At 43.5% G+C, this 26,203-nt stretch overlaps 1 protein-coding gene and 1 long non-coding RNA gene across 3 annotated transcripts in view; one reads left to right on the plus strand and one right to left on the minus strand.

Moving 5' to 3' along the window:
• LOC141084366 (uncharacterized) overlaps positions 1–14,422 on the minus strand; it is a 107,737-nt gene extending 93,315 nt beyond the window's left edge. Inside the window, exon 1 of the long non-coding RNA XR_012230986.1 lies at positions 14,193–14,422. This is a non-coding gene — a long non-coding RNA (uncharacterized lncRNA). The remainder of the gene's footprint in view (positions 1–14,192) is intronic.
• A 7,635-nt stretch (positions 14,423–22,057) lies between these two features.
• The window catches only part of TACR1 (tachykinin receptor 1), a 365,547-nt gene continuing 361,401 nt past the window's right edge, over positions 22,058–26,203 (plus strand). Inside the window, exon 1 of one of the 2 annotated variants that reach the window (XM_073569066.1) lies at positions 22,058–22,912. In XM_073569066.1, coding sequence (XP_073425167.1) covers positions 22,527–22,912 — 386 coding nt within the window. In that variant the 5' untranslated portion in view covers positions 22,058–22,526. The remainder of the gene's footprint in view (positions 22,913–26,203) is intronic. The other variant, XM_073569065.1, reaches the window with a different exon arrangement.

Genomic DNA, 26,203 nt, shown 5'->3' on the forward strand with positions numbered 1-26,203 from the left:
TCTAGGGTCTCCTTCGTTCAATGGTATGTTGGTGGTGATCTGTTGAAAGGTGGATTGGGAGTTTCCGACAGAAGTGAGCGGATCCCCAAGTAGCTTAGTGGACAATATATATCGGTGATGGTGCTCCCGAGCCAGTGAGGTAACGGCTGGAGCAATATGATGGGTTTTGTCCACAGCATTTCGGGCTTCTTCACCAAGATCTTGGGGCTTCAAGGACTCCTTCTCAGTGTTCAAGTGACTGTATTTATGTGATGTATGATTCATTGTTTATTGTTTGGTGTTTAATAAAGGCTGCTGTGGCCATATAAAATCCAAAGAAATTTCTAGTCTCCGTGTCTTGGTGAGTGGCGTAATGAATGTTATACAGGTGGGGGGCTAGGTGATGCCGTGATGCTCTCGTTCCCCCCACCCCCAGGTAAACAACTTGACAATACCAATGTCAAGAAATGGCCGGAGCTGAGCCTCCCCACCCTCCCACATGAGGCATAGGCGGAGGCCAGCATGACAGGGGGGTGGTAAGGTTTAACAGGGGGAGTACTCAGGAGGAGGGGTGTTGGGGGGTATATAGGGGAGGGGCAGGGGCATCCCCCTCCCCTTTCAGATCCTGCTCCCCAACGCACAAGCAGTTCCACCCTCCCTCCCTGTTTTTTGGTACATGATGACAATCAAGTTTATTTTGGGTCATGGCGGTTTGGAAAGGGGGGGGGGGGGGGGAGTCCTTTAAGTCGGTTGAAAATTGGTTTTGGAAACTGTGTCTAGGGTCTCCTTCGTTCAATGGTATGTTGGTGGTGATCTGGTGAAAGGCGGATGGGGAGTTTCCGACAGAAGTGAGCGGATTCCCAAGTAGCTTAGTGGACAATATATATCGGTGTTGATGCTCCCGAGCCAGTGGGGTAATGGCTTGGAGCAATATGATGGGTTTTGTCCACAGCATTTCGGGCTTCTTCACCAAGATCTTGGGGCTTTCAAGGACTCCTTCTCAGTGTTCAAGTGATCGTATTTATGTGATGTATGATTTATTGTTTGGTGTTTAATAAAGGCTGCTGTGGCCATATAAAATCTAAAGAAATTTCTAGTCTCCGTGTCTTGGTGAGTGGCGTAATGAATGTTATACAGGTGGGGGGCTAGGTGATGCTCTGGTTTCCCCCCCCAGGTAAACAACTTGACAATACCAACGTCATGGGTAGGAGCCCTGACAGTAAGAAATGTTTCTTATAGTATATCTTATCAGAAAATTCTGCTTCCTTATCAGCCACTGCTTCCTCTCCCTGGTGAACACATCATGCAGTCTGACAAAAACAATTCAATTATGTATCAGTCAAAGCAAGATGGTCTGCCAGCTCAAAGAAGTATAATGTTACACCTTCTATTAAAGGGAATCTGTCAGTACAATCAACACTCCTAAGGTCTCTATATGGACATAGGTCACAGGAAACTGAATAAAATGGTACCTTGATATCTGCGATCTGATGTCTTGTTCCAGAGAAATCCACATTCTTCTTAATATGCAAATGAGCTGTTAAGATCTATGGGCCGGGCATAGATCTACCTGAGAATCTGCCTCCAGAGCTTATCAGTGTGAGACATGTAATGACAGATAGTCTGCTCTCCTAATCTACATGTCTCACAATGGTAACGCCCCCATTCAAAATAAGGTCTGGAGAAAGATTCTCAGGAAGATCTATGTCCGTCCCCTTGATCATAATATCTCATTTACATACTAAGAAGAATGTGGATTTCTTTGGAATAAGACATCGGATTGCAGATATCAAGGTATTATTTTATTCAGCTTCCTATGACCTACATGCCCATATAAACGGCTTAGTAAGGTTGATTCTACTGAAAGATTCCCTTTAAATGCTATGGACATGAGTGGAGAGAACGCCAAAAAGTGAGAAACCAGGAAGACATGGGCAAGCAAAATGGCAGCTGTTAGCAAATGTTTTTCACTTATGTTCTGGATTCATAGCTACACAGCTCAGTAATGTCCTACGTGCTGGCACTGCTGTTACTTCTGCCTGTGTGCTTTAGAAAAAGAAGGCCAGGGTTTCATTTTTCTTTGTGTGCTGTGTATGGGAGATGCCATTGCAGCTAGTCTTCACCTGCAACCTCAGAGAGAACTGAAAATAGCAGCAGTCTGCAGAGCGGGAAATTGGTTAAAAAGGCAGGAAACAGCTGATATAACGGCCAGAAATAGTTTTATTCCTTGTGTACACACATAACAGCTTATGATAGGAAGTTTGCAGAAACAACAGTGGTCATTTTTATCATCTACCATGTCAGCTTCTTCCACAGTCAGGAGCCTCAGAAAATTCTTCAATTCTTTGATCCAGGTAAAGTTTTGTTGATAAGTCAGCATAAATAGAAAGGACAGCCATTGTTTAGGGTTGTTCATGATCTTGATCATGGTTTACATCCAGCGTGGGACTGGCCCACCGGGGAACCGGTGGATTCTCCGGTGGGCCCTGGCATCTGGTGGGCCCTGGCACCTGCTGGCATACAGGGCCAGCAGTTGCCTAGGGCCCCCACTGCTCCAGGGGCCCCCAGCCAGTGGTGTGTCGCACACCATGCAGCTGCTATGGGGGCCCCTGCCAGCGGAGCAGCAGCGGGTGTCAGGAGGCAGGAGCCCCTGTCCCCGCTGCTAAAGAGAAATGAATATTCACTGCGAAGCAGTGAATATCATTTCACAGTCTCCACCCCCAGAGGCCCCGCCCCCAGCCCAGTAAGCTGCTCTGCATCAGGGCCGGCGCCGCCCTCAGTCCTCTCTGCTCCTGACTCACAGCCAGTGCGCGATGACGTCACTACATCGCGCACCCGCTGTGTGTCTGGCAGAGGGGGCAGCTCCTGACACTGAAGCCGGGATCAGCGTGGGAGGGAGGAGGAGAGGTGAGTATTGTGGTTTGTTTTTTTATATATATCTCTCTCGCTCTCTCTGTCTCTCTCTATCTATCTATCTCTATTTCTCTATATATCTCTCTCTCTATCTCTCTTATATCTATCTATCTTTCTATCTCTATCTATTATATCTATCTATTTCTATATCTATCTCTATCGCTCTATCTTTATATCTATCTTTTATCTCTACATCTATCTCCATATCTATCTATCTATCTCTATATCTTTCTATATATATCTCTATATCTATCTATTATGTCTATCTATCTATCTCTATATCTATCTATCTTACTCTATCTATCTCTATATCTATTATCTCTATATTTATTATCTATCTAGCTACCATCTATATCTATCTATCTTTATCTATATATATCTCTATCTAATATCTATATCTATCTATCTCTATACCTATCTATCTATTTATCTATCCGTTATCTATCTCTATATCTTTTCTCTGTATCTATCTATCTCTATATCTATATCTCTCGCTATCTATCGCTCTATCTCTATAGCTATATCTATATATCTATCTCTATATCTATCTCTATTTCTCTCTATATCTATCTCTATATCTCTATAGCTATCTATCTATATATCTCTATATCTATCTCTCTGTATATCTATCTATCGCTCTATCTCTATATCTATCTTTCTATCTCTATATCTATCTATCTTTATCTGTTTATCTCTATATCTTTTCTCTGTATCTATCTCTCTCTATATCTATCTCTCTATATATATCTATTATCTCTATATCTATATCTATTTCTCTCTATATCTCTCTCTATATCTATCTATCTATTTATCTCTATCTCTATATCTATCTCTCTGTATATCTATCTATCTTTCTATCTCTATATCTATCTCTATATCTATCTATCTTTCTCTATCTATCTATTTATCTCTATCTATTATCTATATCTATATCTCTATATCTATCTTTCTATCTCTACATATATCTCTATATCTTTCTATCTAAATCTATCTATATCTATATATATCTATTATTACTATCTATCTAGCTATCTCTATTATCTATATCTACCTATCTCTATATCTTTCTATCTTACTCTATCTCTATATCTATCTGTTATCTCTATATTTATTATCTATCTTTATCTATCTATCTCTATCTATTATCTATATCTATATCTATCTCTCTATCTATTTATCGATCTCTGTATCTATCTCTCTCTCTATCTACCGCTCTCTCTATCTCTATCTATCTATCTCTATATCTATTATCTCTATATCTATCTACCTATCTATCTCTATATCTATATCTATATATATATCTGTTTCTCTCTATATCTATCTCTATATCTCTCTCTATAGCTATCTATATATTATCTCTATATCTATCTATCTATATATTATCTCTATATCTATCTATCTATCTCTATATCTATCTATCTCTATATCTATCTATCTATCTCTATATATGTTATCTCTATATCCATATCTATCTCTATATCCATATCTATCTATCTCTATAGCTATCTTTCTATCTAACACTATATCTCTATATCTATCTCTATATCTCATTATCTATCAATCTCTATCTCTATCTCTCTTTATCTATCTATCTATTGATCTATCCAGCTATCTCTATATCTATCTCTATATCTATCTATTATATCTATCTATTATCTCTATTATCTATATCTATCTATCCATCTATCTATCTAGCTATCTCTATCTATCTCTATATCTCTCTATATCTATCTTTCTAACTCTATATCTATCTATCTCTATACATATCTCTATATCTAGCTATTATCTCTATATCTATCTCTATATCTATCTTTCTATATCTATCTGTCTCTATATCTATCTCTATATCTATCTATCTATCTCTATATCTATTATCTCTATATCTATCTATCTCTATATATCTCTATATCTATTTTTATTTATAGCCATGTATCTATATATATTTATCTCTATATCTCTATATGTCTATATTATATTATTATTATTATTATTATATCTGTATATCTCTATCTATTATCTATCTCTATTATCTATCTCTATCTATATATCTATCTATCTTTCTATCTATAGCTATCTATCTCTATATCTATCTATCTATCTATCCATTATCTATTTTCTATCTATCTCTATATCTATCTACCTATCGATCTATCTATCTATCTTTCTTTCTATATCTATCTTTATATCTTTATCTATCTCTATCTATCTCTATGAATCTTTCTATCTATATCTATCCATTATCTACTTTCTATCCATTATCTGCTATCTATCTCTATATCTATCTATTTCTACATCTATCTTTCTATCTCTATCTATCTAACTCTATATCTATATATCTATATAGCATTATACCCTATGAGGGGGTGCATTATTCCCTATGAGGGGGGCAGTATTATACCCTATGAGGGGGCAGCATTATACCCTATGAGGAGGCAGCATTATACCCTATGAGGAGGGCAGCATTATTCCCTATGAGGGGGTGCATTATACCCTATGAGGGGGTGCATTATTCCCTATGAGGGGGGCAGTATTATACCCTATGAGGGGGGCAGTATTATACCCTATGAGGGGGCAGCATTATACCCTATGAGGGGGTGCATTATTCCCTATGAGGGGGGCAGTGTTATACCTTATGAGGGGGGCAGTATTATACCCTATGAGGGGGGCAGTATTATACCCTATGAGGGGGTGCATTATACCCTATGAGGGGGTGCATTATACCCTATGAGGGGGGCAGTGTTATACCTTATGAGGGGGGCAGTATTATACCCTATGAGGGGGGCAGTATTATACCCTATGAGGGGGTGCATTATACCCTATGAGGGGGTGCATTATACCCTATGAGGGGGTGCATTATACCCTATGAGGGGGTGCATTATACCCTATGAGGGGGGCAGTATTGTATTCTATGAGATGGCTGCATTATATTCTATGAGATGGCTGTATTATACTATGTGAGGGGGCTGCTTTATATTCTATGAGGGGGCTACTCCAACTCCTGCTACATAATTAAGACATGTACAACCTTATATTATACCCGGATATTAGCGTGTTTTACCACATAATTGGTGGTCTGGTATTTAACTCTATGCAGCTACATAGTGGGCCCCAAGAATGATTTTCTCTGGTGGGCCCAAGGTGTTCCAGTCCGACGCTGTTTACATCCTATGGTTCTCGGTCCTATGACTGGATGCCCCTGTATCTGCTATGAAGCTTAGCAAGACAATATGAAAAAGACCACACACATACAGATATAACTCCATGACAAGGCTCCATTCATTGTTGGGGCAAAAAGTGCATTAGAGTGCCGAATGGATTAATAAAGATCACAAAAACAAAATGACCAAACAGGATTCATAACATACAAAATAACATGATAGATTACATTGGAAAAAAACAGATCACCCATAATGTAATATAAAAATGATTTACAACCAATTACCATAAAAAAACATTCAACAAGTGTCCAGAGGCCATATCACAGCAGATGAAGGGCAGAAAGGGCTGATCACTGTCTCTGCGTCCATAACAGCACGTATCAGGAAACCACCTGAGCAACCAAAAGGGAGCGTCATTAGTAGAGATGAGCGAACATCGTCGGTTCCCTCCTTTTTTGGCAAGCTATAGCGCTCACCGAGGACGCTGCAATGGAACCCAGATACCTGAATCACTCCCGATGATCAGCTGTTCGGCTCCGCAGCTGCATGTGTCACGGCTGTGCGACAGTCACAGCACATGTATGGAGAGCCTGTGTGTTGTGAGTGTCACACAGCCGTGACACATGCAGCTGCGGAGCCGAACAGCTGATCATCGGGAGTGATTCAGGTATCTGGGTTCCATTGCAGCGTCCTCGGTGAGCGCTATAGCTTGCCGAATAAAAAGGAGGTCGTCAACAATGTTTGCTCATTTCTAGTCATTGGTCACGCTGCCACCTGACTGATAGTGCTGCCTCCTGATCACGATACAGGTTACAGTTCTCAATCGCTACTCTAGCTGTATAGATGTTGTGACAAAGTCACTGGTAAAGTACTGCAAGTGAGATATGTTTTCCTGCGCTTAATGGTGTCAGTGATGTAAAGCCCAGAGATCTTCCTCCAGCACATTAAGTGCTAACATTAACAGCGCATTTTTTTAATGCGCTGTGTTTTTTGCAGACAACCATGGAGCGGGTGGGAGGTTGTCCCTCTTTTCTCCACCCCAGGGAGTGGTCTGAGGCTTAAATAGCTGGCCTCCAGAGGCAGTCATTTTTCAGTGTCTGGAGAGTGTATAATTTCATCCTATAAGTGCCTCACCTCACCCTATAAGGAAACAGAGTGCCTCACCTCACCCTATAAGGAAACAGAGTGCCTCATCTCAAACTATAAGGAAACAGAGTGCCTCACCTCACCCTATAAGGAAACAGAGTGCCTCATCTCACCCTATAAGGAAACAGAGTGCCTCATCTCACCCTATAAGGAAACAGAGTGCCTCATCTCACCCTATAAGGAAACAGAGTGCCTCACCTCACCCTATAAGGAAACAGAGTGCCTCATCTCAAACTATAAGGAAACAGAGTGCCTCATCTCACCCTATAAGGAAACGGAGTTCCTCATCTCACCCTATAAGGAAACAGAGTGCCTCATCTCACCCTATAAGGAAACAGAGTGCCTCATATCAAACTATAAGGAAACAGAGTGCCTCATCTCACCCTATAAGGAAACAGAGTGCCTCATCTCACCCTATAAGGAAACAGAGTGCCTCATCTCAAACTATAAGGAAACAGAGTGCCTCACCTCACCCTATAAGGAAAGAGGGTGCCTCATCTCACCCTATAAGGAAACAGAGAGCCTCACCCTATAAGGAAAGAGGGTGCCTCACCTCACCCTATAAGGAAAGAGGGTGCCTCACCTCACCCTATAAGGAAACAGAGTGCCACATCTCACCCTATAAGGAAACAGAGTGCCTCACCCTATAAGGAAAGAGGGTGCCTCACCTCACCCTATAAGGAAACAGAGTGCCTCATCTCACCCTATAAGGAAACAGAGTGCCTCATCTCACCCTATAAGGAAACAGAGTGCCTCATCTCAAACTATAAGGAAACAGAGTGCCTAATCTCACCCTATAAGGAAACAGAGTGCCTCACCTCACCCTATAAGGAAACAGAGTGCCTCATCTCACCCTATAAGGAAACAGAGTGCCTCATCTCACCCTATAAGGAAAGAGGGTGCCTCACCTCACTCTATAAGGAAACAGAGTGCCCCATCTCACCCTATAAGGAAACAGAGTGCCTCACCTCACCCTATAAGGAAACAGAGTGCCCCATCTCACCCTATAAGGAAACAGAGTGCCTCAGCTCACCCTATAAGGAAACAGAGTGCCTCATCTCACCCTATAAGGAAACAGAGTGCCTCACCCTATAAGGAAAGAGGGTGCCTCATCTCACCCTATAAGGAAACAGAGTGCATCATCTCACCCTATAAAGAAAGAGGGTGCCTCATCTCACCCTATAAGGAAACAGAGTGCCTCACCTCACCCTATAAGGAAAGAGGGTGCCTCACCTCACCCTATAAGGAAACAGAGTGCCTCACCTCACCCTATAAGGAAAGAGGGTGCCTCACCTCACCCTATAAGGAAACAGAGTGCCTCATCTCACCCTATAAGGAAACAGAGTGCCTCATCTCACCCTATAAGGAAAGAGGGTGCCTCATCTCACCCTATAAGGAAACAGAGTGCCTCACCTCACCCTATAAGGAAAGAGGGTGCCTCATCTCACCCTATAAGGAAACAGAGTGCCTCATCTCACCCTATAAGGAAACAGAGTGCCTCATCTCACCCTATAAGGAAACAGAGTGCCTCATCTCATCCTATAAGGAAACAGAGTGCCTCTTCTCACCCTATAAGGAAACAGAGTGCCTCTTCTCACCCTATAAGGAAACAGAGTGCCTCATCTCATCCTATAAGGAAACAGAGTGCCTCATCTCACCCTATAAGGAAAGAGGGTGCCTCACCTCACCCTATAAGGAAACAGAGTGCCCCATCTCACCCTATAAGGAAACAGAGTGCCTCATCTCACCCTATAAGGAAACAGAGTGCCACACCTCACCCTATAAGGAAACAGTGCCTCACCTCACCCTATAAGGAAATAGAGTGCCCCATCTCACCCTATAAGGAAACAGAGTGCCTCACCTCACCCTATAAGGAAAGAGGGTGCCTCACCTCACCCTATAAGGAAACAGAGTGCCTCATCTCACCCTATAAGGAAACAGAGTGCCTCATCTCACCCTATAAGGAAACAGAGTGCCTCATCTCATCCTATAAGGAAACAGAGTGCCTCTTCTCACCCTATAAGGAAACAGAGTGCCTCATGTCACCCTATAAGGAAACAGAGTGCCTCATCTCAAACTATAAGGAAACAGAGTGCCTCATCTCACCCTATAAGGAAACAGAGTGCCTCATCTCACCCTATAAGGAAACAGAGTGCCTCATCTCACCCTATAAGGAAACAGAGTGCCTCATCTCACCCTATAAGGAAACAGAGTGCCTCACCTCACCCTATAAGGAAATAGAGTGCCTCACCTCACCCTGTAAGGAAAGAGGGTGCCTCACCTCACCCTATAAGGAAAGAGGGTGCCTCACCTCACCCTATAAGGAAACAGAGTGCCCCATCTCACCCTATAAGGAAACAGAGTGCCTCACCTCACCCTATAAGGAAACAGAGTGCCTCATCTCACCCTATAAGGAAACAGAGTGCCTCATCTCACCCTATAAGGAAACAGAGTGCCTCATCTCACCCTATAAGGAAACAGAGTGCCTCACCTCACCCTATAAGGAAACAGAGTGCCTCATCTCACCCTATAAGGAAACAGAGTGCCTCATCTCACCCTATAAGGAAACGGAGTGCCTCATCTCACCCTATAAGGAAACAGAGTGCCTCACCTCACCCTATAAGGAAACAGAGTGCCTCATCTCACCCTATAAGGAAACGGAGTTCCTCATCTCACCCTATAAGGAAACAGAGTGCCTCACCTCACCCTATGAGGAAACAGAGTGCCTCATCTCACCCTATGAGGAAACAGAGTGCCTCATCTCACCCTATAAGGAAACAGAGTGCCTCATCTCACCCTATAAGGAAATCGAGTGCCTCATCTCACCCTATAAGGAAACCGAGTGCCTCATCTCAAACTATAAGGAAAAAGAGTGCCTCATCTCACCCTATAAGGAAACAGAGTGCCTCATCTCACCCTATAAGGAAACAGAGTGCCTCATCTCACCCTATAAGGAAACAGAGTGCCTCATCTCAAACTATAAGGAAACAGAGTGCCTCATGTCACCCTATAAGGAAACAGAGTGCCTCATCTCACCCTATAAGGAAACAGAGTGCCTCACCTCACCCTATAAGGAAACAGAGTGCCTCACCCTATAAGGAAACAGAGTGCCTCACCCTATAAGGAAACAGAGTGCCTCATCTCACCCTATAAGGAAACAGAGTGCCTCATCTCACCCTATAAGGAAACAGAGTGCCTCACCTCACCCTATAAGGAAAGAGGGTGCCTCATCTCACCATATAAGGAAACAGAGAGCCTCACCCTATAAGGAAAGAGGGTGCCTCACCTCACCCTATAAGGAAAGAGGGTGCCTCACCTCACCCTATAAGGAAACAGAGTGCCTCATCTCACCCTATAAGGAAACAGAGTGCCTCATCTCACCCTATAAGGAAACAGAGTGCCTCATCTCACCCTATAAGGAAAGAGGGTGCCTCATCTCACCCTATAAGGAAACAGAGTGCCTCATCTCACCCTATAAGGAAAGAGGGTGCCTCATCTCACCCTATAAGGAAACAGAGTGCCTCATCTCACCCTATAAGGAAACAGAGTGCCTCATCTCATCCTATAAGGAAACAGAGTGCCTCTTCTCACCCTATAAGGAAACAGAGTGCCTCATCTCACCCTAGAAGGAAACAGAGTGCCTCATCTCACCCTAGAAGGAAACAGAGTGCCTCATCTCACCCTAGAAGGAAACAGAGTGCCTCATCTCACCCTAGAAGGAAACAGAGTGCCTCACCTCACCCTATAAGGAAACAGAGTGCCTCCCCTCACCCTATAAGGAAAGAGGGTGCCTCACCTCACCCTATAAGGAAAGAGGGTGCCTCACCTCACCCTATAAGGAAACAGAGTGCCCCATCTCACCCTATAAGGAAACAGAGTGCCTCATCTCACCCTATAAGGAAACAGAGTGCCTCACCTCACCCTATAAGGAAACAGTGCCTCACCTCACCCTATAAGGAAACAGAGTGCCCCATCTCACCCTATAAGGGAACCGAGTGCCTCATCTCACCCTATAAGGAAACAGAGTGCCTCACCTCACCCTATAAGGAAACAGAGTGCCTCACCTCACCCTATAAGGAAACAGAGTGCCTCACCTCACCCTATAAGGAAACAGTGCCTCACCTCACCCTATAAGGAAACAGAGTGCCCCATCTCACCCTATAAGGGAACCGAGTGCATCATCTCACCCTATAAGGGAACCGAGTGCATCATCTCACCCTATAAGGAAACAGAGTGCCTCATCTCACCCTATAAGGAAACAGAGTGCCTCATCTCACCCTATAAGGAAAGAGAGTGCCTCACCTCACCCTATATGAAGGAAATATATACATATTTATATCTGTATATACAGGAAAAGATATCAACCACTGAAGACTCACAAATCTAAATATATTTCTATCGGTATATAGGCACTTTGCAAACTGCTTGAGTGGCTCATCGCTGAACAAAGACATCACACTCTATGTGGTGGTATGATGTATGAATACAACTTTAATTCCATATTTAAAGTGAATCTGTCAGCAGGTTTTTGCTACTTAATCTGAGAGTAGCATAATATAGGGCAAAAATGTCTGATGCCAGCTATGTATCACTTATAAGGCTGTGTGTTGTAGTTTCAATGCAGTGTTTTATCAGTAGGAGCTCATCATAGCCTGACTATGTCTCAGGTGCAGGCAAGTCAAGCTAATCTGTGTAACTGCTCCCCCCAGTGATTGGCTGCTTGCTGACAATGTACAGTGTACACAGAAAGCTGACAATCAGGGGTGTGGGTGGCGTTATACACAGCTTGTGTAAATCTAGAAGCTGGAAACGGAGCATACAATAAGTTGATACCCTATGGAGGGAGAGTAGGAGAGTGCTGGTTTTGCTCACCTGACTGATCCAGAACTGTCGGGGCTGTCACCCAGGTTTCACGGGGGAAAGCTTGAGGCCATGTGCACACGATGCAGATTTGCAGCGTTTCCGCAGCGGATTTTACCGCGCAGAAACGTTGCATATCCGCATTGTGATGTACAGTACCTTTAAAATGAATGAAAAAAAAAAAAACGCTGTGCAGACGCTGCAGATTTTTCCGCGCGGTTTTCCTGCGGTACAAAATCCGCAGCATGTTACTTCTTTTGTGCGTTTTTTTATCTCCCCTGTTACCAAATCCGCAGGGGGAAGACCGCAATGGAAAACCGCACAAAAACCGCATGAAAACCGCGTGAAAAATGGAAGAAATCCGCAGGAAAAATGCAGGTCATTTGACCTGCGGTTTTCTTCCATTCTGCACGGAAAAATCGGCAGGGCTCAAAACTCCGTCTGCACTCAGCCTAAAGCTCCGGATCGACCTCTGCACCTAGGAGTAGGGGGTGTGGCTAAGATAAAAGGGCCACAGCATGCGGCAAATCAGTTAGTAGCCGTGGGAACATGCATCGCACAGGAGGGCAGTGTCAGGGCCTCTGCAGAGCGGGCAAAAACCAAAAGAGGCTAAAAGCTGCTAACAGAGACTGCCGACAACGACGTACCTGGTCCCCGCTGACATCGCTGACCGTGATTGACAGGACGCCCAGTCAGGACATAAGCCTGCGCACGCACCGATTGGAGAATTGGGACCCCCGCTGTGAGGGGTTTCCCTTTGTACCTGAATCGAGTTGCTCATTGTCCCTGTACGCTGACAAGGGGAAAGACAGTGCTCTGTCTGGCACATCGTTTCCTGACACACCGATCGGACCACAAGGAAACATCATTGCCTTTTTCAGGACTAGACCGGACCATGAGGAATCACCTCCGCCGCCAGGATCCAGGACGCCATCTTTTCCAGGACCATACCGGACCCCTTATGCCCCACTGCTTTGGCGCCAACGTCCACATCCTGAACTAACCACATTCTGAAGTCGTCAGACTGATAAGCTTGCTATCCTTGAACTTCCTACCCTATGCTTCACACTCGCTTCCCCTGAGTTACGTCCCCTGTGTTCCTTTATACTGTTTTATCTGTTTTCTCCCTGCGAGGAGTATACCTGTTAAATTAAACCCCACGTTAACGCTTGCTCTGCCTCCGACCCGTTACTGCATCTTATTACCTGCTCAAAATGGCATGAAGAAAAACAGCTGCAGCTGCTCCGTGTCTAGTGGCTAAATCCTCCAGGATATACTGGATCCAGATGGATGAACACATAGGTGGGTTGCACTGCAGGATTAAACCAATTTTTTAGGAATGATGATGAGAATAAGCTTTTTCATTTACAGATTCTTTACGCAAGTGAAAAATCCTAATTTTATTTCACTTGATAAAAACCTTATTCTTCTTATCCTTTCTGAAAAATGTACTTACTCCAGCAGCGCAACCCACCTATGTGTTCATCCACCTGGATCCATTATACACATCTCAGCATTCTGACCGCTGCTACTTCTACAGCAGAGAAAACAGGGATTCTATCAAAACTACAGCAAGCAGCCCAGTAAGTGATCCATCTCCGGAATCAGGCTCTCTTGCCCTATATTATGTTGCTATTGGATTACATAGCAAGAAAACCAACTGACAGATGTCATAGTTAGGACATGGTTAATGTCCTGTTCTCACAAGGTTAACTTTTGCCGGCCTCTCTTTGGATCTGGGAGGGGTATTTATACTCACTCCAGACTAGGATTCCCTGTCAGCTATACTGTTATTCTGGCTGTGTGTCTGACCAACCCCCCTGGTGTGCATGTACTGCATTGCTTGTTTGATTCCCGTGTATGACCCGGTCTGTCCCCTCACTCAGTTCTCTATCTCACGTTTTGGTATTATTGTCTTCTCCGGTTCTGACCTCCTGGCTTGGCTATTGTTACTCCGTTACAGTTTTCCCCTATTGTACCGTCCATTGCCCGTTCTGGTGTTCTGATCTATTGCTATGCCCTGAATATCCGCTCTGTCTAACCCTTTGGTACTGTCCTGCTATCTCGCGCACTGACCCCGGCTTGATCTGGCTTCCGCCCCTGTCTATGCCCCTTGGTAACTTGTCCCGTAGTTACCTTTCTAGGAGTTTCCCTGCAGTTCCTAGCTCTGTAGAGCTTAGGTCACGCTGCCAGCAGTCACGTGCTTCTGGTCCTGATAGTCTGAAGCACGCATCATCACCGCTGCTGTCCTGCTCCACAGGTATCTTTGAGCACTGTTTTTGTACTCAGGACATGCGCACTGGCTCAGTGAGCAAGTGCAGTGCGGTGTTCCTGACAACAGATTGCCTTAATGCAAGTGTTCTGATATGTTGCACTATTGTATGGAGGGACGTCCCCTATCACAAGGCACCATTGCTACTAGTGCAGACTTCAAAGCTTGTTTTCCACTCATTGATTATGTGAGGGCACTAAGACTTAAAAAAACACCATTAGATGTTACAAGGGTTTATGGAGCGAAAATATCACATAAAGTAGGCAGAACAATCTGCATGTGATTGGGTTTCTACAGCAGCACTAAGGCTAGTTTCACACTAGCGGTTGGAGGCGCAGTGCACGCTCGGCGTGAAGCTCTGCCCCCTCCCGTGCCTCCTCCGGTCAGCTCCGCCTATGGGCGCATGACACTGCATGCCACCTGCATACCCTATCTTTAGCACTGGGTACACAGGCTGTGCGCAGGTATGCTTTTGCCAGCGCATGCGCCCTTTTGACGCTGCGCCAAATGCACCGTGTTGTTTTTTGGTGCTCCCGGCGCAGTGTCAGGGCAAGAGCATAACTGCGCACGGCCTGCGTACCCAATGCTAAAGATAGGGTACACAGGTCCCATGCAGAGTCATGTGCCCAAAGGCAGAGCTGACCAGAGGAGGTGCAGCAGGGGGTGGAGCTTCACGCCAAGCGTGTGCTGCGCCTCAAACGCTAGTGTGAAACTAGCCTAAAATATTCTCCAGCACTTCAGTAACATCATCATACCTGATGATGGGGCTTCCAATGTAAATTTATGTCTTTGAAGTGCAGGAGGAAATCTAACTTCGGAGCCACTATACTAACTATTGATTCCTTTGGATCCTATTGAAAACTTCCATATTATCATTTTGTGATGTCACGGCAAACTATTTGTTTTGGAGATTATTATAGCATGCAATATATGTCTATGCATTAAGCAGAGGATTTAGGCCGGGGTCACACTAGCGATTAAAACGGTCGAATGCATTGCGATAAAAAAATCGCATTGCATTCGAACCCATGTTATTCTATGGTGCTGCTCACATCATGTGATTTTTTATCGCATCCGATCCTCTGACCGAGACAATCGCAGCATGCTGCGATTGTCACCGATTTTTGGATCGGATTCCCCAATGCAAGTCTATGGATGCGATAAAAAAACGCATGGAAAACGCACCAAAAGTGTGACTTGCGATTAAATCGCACAACTTCTCCAGGTCTACAGGATAGGGCATCAGGCATTGGATGTCAATTTGATGCTTAGATGCGATTAAAATTGGTTTCTTGCCGGAAAATGGGATGACAGACGGATATCTGGCCAAGAATTCTTTGTGCGATTTCGTACCGTTAAAATGGGACCGATTTTTTTAATGGTTGTGTGTGACTCCAGCCTAGGCCTCTTTCACACTTCAGTTTTTTACAATCAGTCACAATCCGCCGGGTTTTGAAAAAAACGGATCCTCAATTTTCCTTTGAGGATCCGTTTTTTTTCCCCATTGACTTCCATTATTGGCGGATTGTGACGGATTGCCGTCCGTTGCATCCGTTTTTTTTGCGGATCCGCCAAAAGTTGCTGTCCGTCACCATCCTCAAAGATTTCAAAACGGAGCTTGTAACGTTTTTTTCTCTGGCGGATCCTCCAGACACTGATTTAACCCGAAATTCTTTCTGGGTGCCGGACAACAAAAAAAAAAAAAATTTTCCCTTTCCCTTTGAACGGATCCGCTTGTCTGCCTTTTTGGCGGATTTCAACTGATGCAAAAAACTGAATTGTGAAAGAGGCCTTACCCTCCTGAATAACAATAAGACACACAGCCATGGTGAATCTGCAGTAGAAATCCAAGGATCAGCCTTGGATTTCCTCCTTGGATCAAGTAGTAATTGCGTGTCACACCTGCCATATGTCTCTGGCTAGATTTGCATATTTTATGTGCCGCAATGATGCACATCGATAAACCTGGTCTATAGATCTTACTGCGCTTCACCTCTGGACAATCCTGAAGATGAACTCTCACAAGATTATTGACAACAAATCTGCAGTGGGTCCATTGGGGTCTTACCAAAATCTTGTATTGATAATGACGTTCCCATGTCGGGTCTTCTCGCAAGATGCCTCTCTCTACGGCCGACAAGTCTTATTAGAAATGAACCCTCCCCCCGCACATTCACAAAATCCTAAATATGGCTTATAAGTACCCCCAAAATATTGTAAATTACTTACAGATACATAAAGTTAATTTTCACTACAAATGAGAAAGATGATTTTACTTTTTTTAATATATTGTATGTGGTTATGCATTATTCCAGACAAGGATGGATTTTCTAAATGGAGCAGTTGTAGGAAACCTCACTTGTAGTAATGTGATTTTTTTTATTTACTTATACAGTTCTTGTTTGTTTAGTGTTTTGCAACTTTTTTTTTTGCTTTATTATAGTCAACAGCATTAGCAACAGCACAGATGCATTGTATAAAGTGAATTTTTTAAATACTTGGTCACAAAACAGGAAATTCTTGCACTGATCATATCAAAAATAGAAAAAGTAAACCCAGCCTCAGTTGCAGTTATCTATCTATATATATATATATAAAACTGAATGTATGTGTATCCCCAATCAATCATGAAGCATCCTTCATTTCACCAGAGTTGTTTAAAAGAAGCGGAGCTGTGATTGGTTGCTATGAGCAACAGTTTTCCCACTTCACGACAACACCTCTGCAGACACTGACCATGTGGGAGAAATCTAGCATACCTGGAAACATAAGCTCCCAGCCATTGTCTGCCCCCCAGAAAGGAGCAGAGAGCACATGACAGAAATGGATCCCCCCTCCCGTGCCCATATACCCATCACACATCCTCCATCCTATAGGCACATCTTCCCTCTTAAAGGGATCTCCGGTATGGAAGTTAGGGCAATTCCACTCAGCGTTCTGGTTCTGACCCCAGGCTCTTTTAAAGGGATCCCCGGTATGGAAGTCAGGGTAATTGCCTTCAAGTGCTCTGGTACTGACCCCAGGCTCTCTTAGGCTACTTTCACACATCAGTTTTTTGCCGTCAGGCAGGATCCGGCTATTTTTAGAAAAAACAGATCCGGCATAAATTTTGGAGAACTGTAGAAACGGATCTGTTTTTTTGCTGGATCCATCTAGCAGGTTATATCTGTTCCTGGGGGCTGGCCAATTAGATCTGAGCATGCGCAGACTTAAAAAAAAACGGATCCGGTGGCTGGATCCGTCTTTTTCTGGATCCGGCGCATTCCGGCGCCAATAGACTTTCATTGTAGCAAAAAGCTGGAAGCGCCGGATCCGGCGCTTCCGGCTTTTTCGCCGGAGACAAAAAACGTTACAGTAGCCGTTTTTTCCAGACGCCAGAATGAGACAAGTTGCCGGATCCGGCAAAAAACGGATGAAACGCAATGCCATCCGGCACGATCCGGCGCTAATGCAAGTCAATGGGGAAAAATTGGATCCGGCATTGCATTTTGCCGTATCCGGTTTTACAAAAAAAAGCCGGATCGCGCCTGAAGGCAAAAAACTGATGTGTAAAAGAGGCCTTACAGTAGCCATTTTTTCCAGACGCCAGAATGAGACAAGTTGCCGGATCCGGCAAAAAACGGATGAAACGCAATGCCATCCGGCACGATCCGGCGCTAATGCAAGTCAATGGGGAAAAACTGGATCCGGCATTGCATTTTGCCGGATCCGGTTTTACAAAAAAAAGCCAGATCGCGCCTGAAGGCAAAAAACTGATGTGTGAAAGAGGCCTTAAAGGGAAGTTAGGACAAATCCCTCAGTGCTCTGATTCTGACCCCAGGATTCTATTAAAGGGATCATTGGTATGGAAGTTAGGGCAATTCCACTCAGCGCTCTGGCTCTGACCCCAGTCCCGTCTTAAAGGGACCCTCGGTATGGAAGTGAGGGCAAATCCACTCTGCGTTCTGATTCTGACCCCAGGCCCCTCTTAAAGGGATCCCCAGTATGGAAGTGATGGCAAATCCACTCTGCGCTTTGGTACAGACCCCAGGCCTCTCTTACAGGGATCTCTGGTATGAAAGTTAGGGTAAATCCCTCAGCACTCTGATTCCCACCACAGGCTTCTATTAAAGGGATAATTAGTATGGAAGTCATGGCAAATCCACTCAGCGCTCTGGTTCTGACGTCAGGCTGATGGGAAGATGTGGGATATTAGGGGTAGTAGTCCAGTGGCTCTGGCTGATTGGATGATGTGGGATAATAAGAGTATTAGTCAGGTGGCTCTGGCTGACGGGATGATGTGGGATATTAGGGGTAGTAGTCCGGTGGCTCTGACGGGATGATGTGAACTCCATTGAAAACCTCTGGAACGTAATCAAGAGGAAGATGGATAGTAACAAGCTATGAAACAAAGAAATGCTTAAATTTTTGTACCAGGAGTGGCATATGGTCACCCAAAAGCAGTGTGAAACACTGATGGAAAGCATGCCAAGACGCATGAAAGCTCTGATTAAAAATCATGGTTATTCCACGAAATATTGATTTCTGAACTCTTCCTGAGTTAAAACATTAGTGTTGTTGTTTCTAGGCGATTATGAACTTGTTTTCTTACCATTATTTGAGGTCTGCAAGCACTGCATTTTTTTGTTCTTTTGATTGTTTTTCATTATCTGAAAATAAATACAAAATTTAGTGCTTGGAAATTTGAAGACATGACAGTAGTTTATAGAATAAAAGAGCAATTCACATTTTACTCAAAAATATACCTATAAAAGAGAAAAATCAGACAAACTGAACATTTTGCAGTGTTCTCTTAATTTTTGCCAGAGCTGTATACAGAGGAGACAAATTATGGATGGCTGTGTAGGTCAGTGTTACTAGAAATCCTTTTTAAGAGTCTGTTCACACATGTTTTAACTGTGTTTTTTCTTTATTTTTTTACAATGAAAAAATGGAGAATTTCATTTTCTTAGCAAAGTGAATGGGGTTTCTGAAATCTCATTCTGCTAATTTTTTTTCTTTGCAGATTTGAAGCACTTTAAAAGCTGCATCATGTCAATTCTTTCAGTGTTTTTCATTCATTCTAGTGAATGGGGAAAAATACATAAAAAAACCAAAATAAAAAACGCACTAAAAAAACGCTTTTTTTTGGACTCTTTTTCCTGCCGAAAGACACATTTTTGATGAAGAAATCTCACTTTAACCTGAGTGGAATTTTTCCAACCTTTTGCACACAGTTTTTAAATGGAGAAATGATGAGATTTTCACTAAATTTACACAAAAAATGGCAGACAGATGTGTAAATATTAAACCGGTACTATGCGAGAGATTGAAACTGGCAAAAAATATCTTTCAAATAATGTACAAAAACATAAATTGCTGCAAGGAGAAAAGAGAAAAAAAATCAGCTCTGACTTTTCATTGGCTGGTTGACTTTTCATTGGCTGGTTGACTTTTCATTGGCTGGTTGACTTTTCATCGGCTGGTTGACTTTTTATAGGCTGGTTGACTTCTCTCCAGAAACCTTGTCTCTTGCGCTGCGATACCAGACACAGACTGCGGATGCCTGTGGTGCTGTTCCCATAAAAAACACAGATCCTAATATCATGCAGCCATTTAATTATGTTATTTCAGCCTCAGCATTTACGCGGCAGTAATACAATCTACAGCAGAACGCAGATTATTGTCCATCACATCATCGCCGGCCCCAGTACGGTGCACAATCTAATATTCCAGCCCCAGACACGCGTTCTCTTCCTATCAATGTTCTGTTCCTAAAAAGCATGCGACTGTGAGGAGCAGCATCTGTTATAACTGGGAAAGATGGGAATCATTACAAAGTGTCGGAGATAATGCTGCCTATGTGCAAGCGCTATTTAAAATCCTTTCCAGCCCCATCTGATATGGCTGCCCTGCTATTGATGTGATGCGCAGGATGTTTCTAGGTGTCTTCTGTGTGTGCAGCATTGTGTGCCTGCCAAAAGCAAACTGCTGCTGCTGCCCAGTGACTTAATAGCACCAGGTGCAGCTGCCAGTGTAGTGTCTGGAGTTATAATTGGCTCTTACTCATGCAAACTATGCCCCCCGCTGCCCCTGACACGTCCCTCACTCGTACAGATTGGAGCATGGCGTAAAACGGTCACGTTGAGCGTCGGTATGTAAAATTATAACATGATCCAGAATGAAGAAGCATAAGAAGTATGATGGCAAGAAATACCCTGGGGCAGATTGCTCAATCCGGTCTAATTCTTAGGCAATGCAAACTTAGAGCAGACTGTCAGAATATGCATCAGACTAGTCTACGTTTGCAACGTCTTTTAGGGCTTGTTCACATACTGCATTTTTGATGCATTTTTGACGCATTTTTTTCTGCACATCTTTGCAGCATTTTACCATGCCAGCTCTGAGAATTACATTTCTGACATTGCATGCGCATGCAGTTTTTTGTGGATTTGAACCACCCAAGTGTTTTTGGTTTTTTTTTTTCCACATCTGCCGCATGTCAATTCTCACAGCATTTTTGAGCCACTTTTTATCCAGTTGAATGAATGAGGAAAAAAACACACATAAAAGTGAATAAAAAACGTGCGTACTTTACACAATTTTTTTAATCTTTTGCCAACACTCTGGGTTTTAATGCTGAACGGTGATGAGCGAACAAGCTGGGGTCCGGTGTTATCTGAGCATGCACGGGTGCTAACTGAGTGACTTAGGCGTGCTCTTATAATATGTTCGAGTCCCCGCACCTGCATGTCTCGCGGCTGTTCGACAGCTGCAACACATGTGGGGATTTCCTAACTGTCACGCAGTGGCTAGGACTCGAACTTATTTTTCGAACACACCCAAGATACTCGGCTAGCACCCGAGCATGCTCAGATAACACCTCATCCAAGCTCGATCACTCAACGCTATTGCTGAAAAATCTGCTGAAAATACTTTACGTGTGCACATAGCCTTAGAAGTCTTACTATGTACCGGAATTCTGCTGCATTGTATCACACATCTAGTGCAACATTGCATATTAAGTATATAATGAAACATTGCAGAATAAAACACTATGAATCATACACATCTAATAAAATGTCCTATCAAACGCATCAAGTGCTTTATGTATAATAAGCATATAACAAAACATTTCATCGGGAGCCCCTAAAGTCTGGACACAGGAGCTCTCATCATTAACTATAAATTGACTTCATTTACCTAGAATAGAATTTTGCAAAGCGCATCAACCTTCGGATTGCAAATGTTGGAAATCACAATGAAGAAGTTATTTAATATCCCAATGGAATAAAATGTTAATAAATGTCATTTATTAAAAATATATATTTTTGACCATGTGTCCAGACTTTAGGCACACCCTGTATAACAAAACACTGTATATAATGCCCATCTAATCAAACCTTGTATCCTACACATCTAATTAAACCTTGTATCATACACATCTAGCGCAACATTGTATAGTAAACATAGCAAAACATTGTATAACAAACATATAATGACACATTGTATAGTAAACATGTGTAATACACATCTAATAAAACAGTAAAATAAATAAATAATGAAGAAGCATGCAATATATACACAAGAGCTAGTTTCTCAGTGATGAAATGGTTAACACTTCCAGGCTGTAAAGAATCCCTCTTCCATATGAGGGAACAAGGGGTCGTAGTCCCATGAGGCTGTGCAGCAGCTCTTCCCTCTGCACCCCAGTATCCCATGGAGGGTCCTCACCATATGTCTACCTCTGTAGACCCAGGACTTACCTCCCAGCAGAGCAGCAGCCTCCCACAGCCATGCCCACTGTCACCAGTGCCCTCCCCTCTCAATGACACTTTAAATCCCCTCTCAGCCTCTCATAGTAGTAGAACTTGGAAACATGAATGACAGAGGAGCCACACTCTGCAGAAGAAGGGCCACCACCACCAGGGCTGTGTGAGCTGGAGCCCCCTGCCTGCAGCAGTTCTTGGCAGCAGCCCCTGCACAGCACAGAGCTGACTTCTCTCTTTTCAGCAGCTGCAGCAGACTCTCCTCCTGCCTATTGCTCTGTGGTGTCAGGGTCCTTCTGTAGGAATGTCTCTGGATGCTTGAGGAGCACCACAGCTTGTCCATGGGAGGTGTCCTCCCTGGTGGAATCACCACCTCCAGCTGATTTGCACCTGGACTTACATTTTTGGCATCTTTTTCTCCTCTTGGGGAATTGCTGAAAGACTATAACCATGAATATCTCCCTCCAGAATGATTCAGACTTTAATTCCACAAATGGCACTGAAGTCGCCATCAACCCCTTCCTCCAGCCACCATGGCAGATCGCCCTCTGGGCTGTAGCCTATTCCGCCATAGTGATTGTCTCTGTGGTTGGGAATATCATTGTCATGTGGATCATCTTAGCTCACAAAAGGATGAGGACTGTCACCAACTATTTCTTGGTAAACTTGGCTTTTGCTGAAGCTTCTATGTCAGCCTTCAACACTGTGGTGAACTTCACCTACGCCGTCCACAACCACTGGTACTATGGACTGATCTACTGCAAATTCCACAACTTCTTCCCCATCTCTGCTGTGTTCACCAGCATCTACTCCATGACAGCTATCGCCCTGGACAGGTGAGACCTGTGTTGAGTGACAGCTTCCCTGGGACTGCTGGAAAGGGAATAGTCTGAAGTAGGGCTGGTGTGTGATCAGGACGAGACGTAATGTAGCAGAGGAGTCCAGGGCAGTGAGGAAAGCTGTCATCTTCAACACTGTTATACATGTGTGTGTCATTGCATGTGTGTCCATATATATGTGCACATGTTTGTGTGAGTGTCTATATATATATATATATATATATATAAAATGAATGTGTGTGCATATATTATATACATTCTGTAAGTGGGGGTCTATAGGTCTATATATATAGTGTGTGTGCATCCGTGTTTGTATATGGTATATATGTTTGTATGTGTGTGTTTGTGAGTGTGTATGTATACACACACACATATATACGTGTGTATATATACACACTCACAAACAGACACATATACAAATACAGATACACACACTATATATATATATATATATATATATATATAGACACACATACAGAATGTATATAATATATGCACACACACGCACATTACATTCATTATATATATATATATATATACATACACACACACTCACGTACATACAATATATATATATGCACACACACACTCACAAACATATATACCCACACATATATATATATACACATAACAGTCTATTTTTTACTCTTCGGGGCTGGATTATTTGTACTTGCTAATAACTGACTGGGTGAAGATAGTGGGCAATGTCTCTCTGCAGCCATACATGACCCCATAGATGAAGCACTTTGATGTTTTCACAAGGACTTGCTTCTAAAGCTGTGGTCACTCTGCTATCAGGTGGGATCATCCATCTCTAGTTCTCTGTATAGAAGTTCAGTAATACTGAGACATATGCCATATACCGCGTGAGCGCACTGAACCGGAGTCGGAGGGCAGAATAGTTGGCATAGATTGTTCGGAAAGTCTTGAGAAGAGCATGTAAGGGAATTGGGCACAGACAGACATTCACCTTTCAGACTAGAAGGATTGAGCGTCTGGGGGTTTATATCAGGTAACAAGCTGTCAGTCTGGGACTCCAGCTGTTCTCCGGCATTAAACATGTGCATCCTGATATATGGACGTGTCATACGAGTCCTATAGCTTGTTAGAAATATAATATACAACAGGCGGTAAAGTATGGACAGAGGATGTGATGCACCTATGGTAGATGATAGTTTCTACCTAAATGAAGCAGTGCTGAGTTTGTTAATATATGCTAATCTGAGCTTGTTTTTTTTGCTTAGCGCAGCGTGTCATCTGTGGTTTTACATGGGACTGCATGTAAATGTATGAGATATCCTAATGGTATGATCTGTTCATGCATAAAAGTATCGGAAAATGACAAGTTCAGCTCTGCTATATCTGCACTGAGAGTCGTGGATGTTGTGACCCGAGACATATACATCACACATGACAGTTATATGCTGCTCTACATTTTTGGCACTTTCACCAATTAATGAAAATTGTTCCCTTCTCTAGGCCGTCTCATGACAAGATTCCTATAGTAAAGGCGTTATATTGATATTACAGGTGGCGTGTACCTGGGCGCACTAAGAAACAGATATCCCAGAGCATGAATGCACTGTCAGTGTAAGGGAATGTTCACAAATGGAGGATATCTTGTAGGTTTTCCATATGCAGGCTGGAAATCCATGGGGTATTGGGGTATGTTCACACGGAGAATTTTATCTTGGATTTTGATGTGGATCCGCTTCAAAATCCAAATCGAGAAACTCCGTGTGAACACATCCTTGGTGAGATATTACCAAATCTACAAGATATGGGGAAAAAAAATGCAAGAGATAGAACTTGGGTTGCGGATTTTAATAGCTCAAATTTTGACAAAAACATTTCACTTATTTTGCTGCGGAATTGTGGCAGATCCTCAGCTGGATGTGCGCCATGAAAGAATTGGTGGTGAATTTCACATTACTGCCAACGGAAGGCAGATGCTGTTTACAGAGATTGTATTCTGTGAATGGAGAGGAAAAAGGCTGGTGGAAAAGTCTTCTGCTTGTAGTGACGGCACCGCTGCTCTTACCACTCACAACATGCAGTAGATGCCATAAGCCAACATTGCCATAAAATTCTATTATCGCTCTCTACACCCAGAGCAAAGAATCCGATTGCTGCCATTGCTCTGTGCCTAAAGAACCTGACTACGGCCAGTTTCACATGTCCGAGTTTTATGGAGCGGGATTTCGGGACTGGCTGTGTATCTCCTCATCCGAACCCAACACGTGAAGCCAGCCTTAGACATGGAGACTTGTTGGCATTGAAGCATCTTACACTTGCTGTTATCACAGTAGGACACATCAGATCTGTGAGCTCTGCCGCCTCAGAATTTCACTAATGTGTGGTCCATGCCGCGGCTGCGAGACGTATGCAGCAGAAATCCATCCTGTTTCCGCAAGAGTCGCAGTCGGCGAGTGTCTCCATGGCTGGAGAACATGTTAAGTGAGCGTAGTCCACAAAAGCCATTAATGTAGTCGTACTGTACCAGCTGAAACTGCACTAAGATATTATCCAATTGCGTAAATAGTAATTCTCTATGGGGTGGAGTGTTCCAATCTTAGACATTTACGGAAGAGAAGGTCCACGAGGACTGGGATCCAGCACCATTGAAAACATGGTAAAACATAACTTTTCCTGGGGAAGAAGAGTCCATGAGGACTGGTCTCCATCATCAATGTGAAAATGTTAAAAGGAGACATTATTAACCTCAAGATAGGGGATTAATCTGCAGGTTAGTAGCATTCTGAACCTGCACGTCACCCACACTTTATTCCTCCTGGTAATATTCAGGTTGCAGTCACAGGAGTTGCGGCTGTGACCTCTCCCCTCGCGCTGACTGACAGCAGGCTCTAATGCTAAGCTGCTGTCAGTCAGTGCCGAGGGCAAGGTTACAGCCACTGATCCTGTGCTGGCACCACCTCTATGACTGAAACCCGAGCGCTACCAGGAGGAATAAAGTTCATTTTCTCCAAGCAGCGGGGCTCTAAGTGCCAGCACCGGGCAAATTCAGATGCTATTAACCTACAGATTAATTCCATATCTGCAGGTCTATAGCGTTTTTTTCACATGACAGGTTCCCTTTAAAACATTAGGGTGTGTGCACACGCTGCGGATTCTGCTGCGAATCCACAGTGGATTTGGCCGCTGCGGATCCGCAGCAGAAACTGCTGCGGTGTACAGTACCATTATTCCCTATGGGAAATGGAAACCGCAGTGCATTATCTGCGGTTTCTAAACCGCAGAAAGAATTGACATGTCGATTCTTTCTGTGGA

This window comes from Dendrobates tinctorius, unplaced genomic scaffold (genome assembly GCF_039654945.1).
Source record: "Dendrobates tinctorius isolate UK_male_01 unplaced genomic scaffold, ASM3965494v1 ptg000022l, whole genome shotgun sequence".
Classification (NCBI taxonomy): domain Eukaryota; kingdom Metazoa; phylum Chordata; class Amphibia; order Anura; family Dendrobatidae; genus Dendrobates; species Dendrobates tinctorius.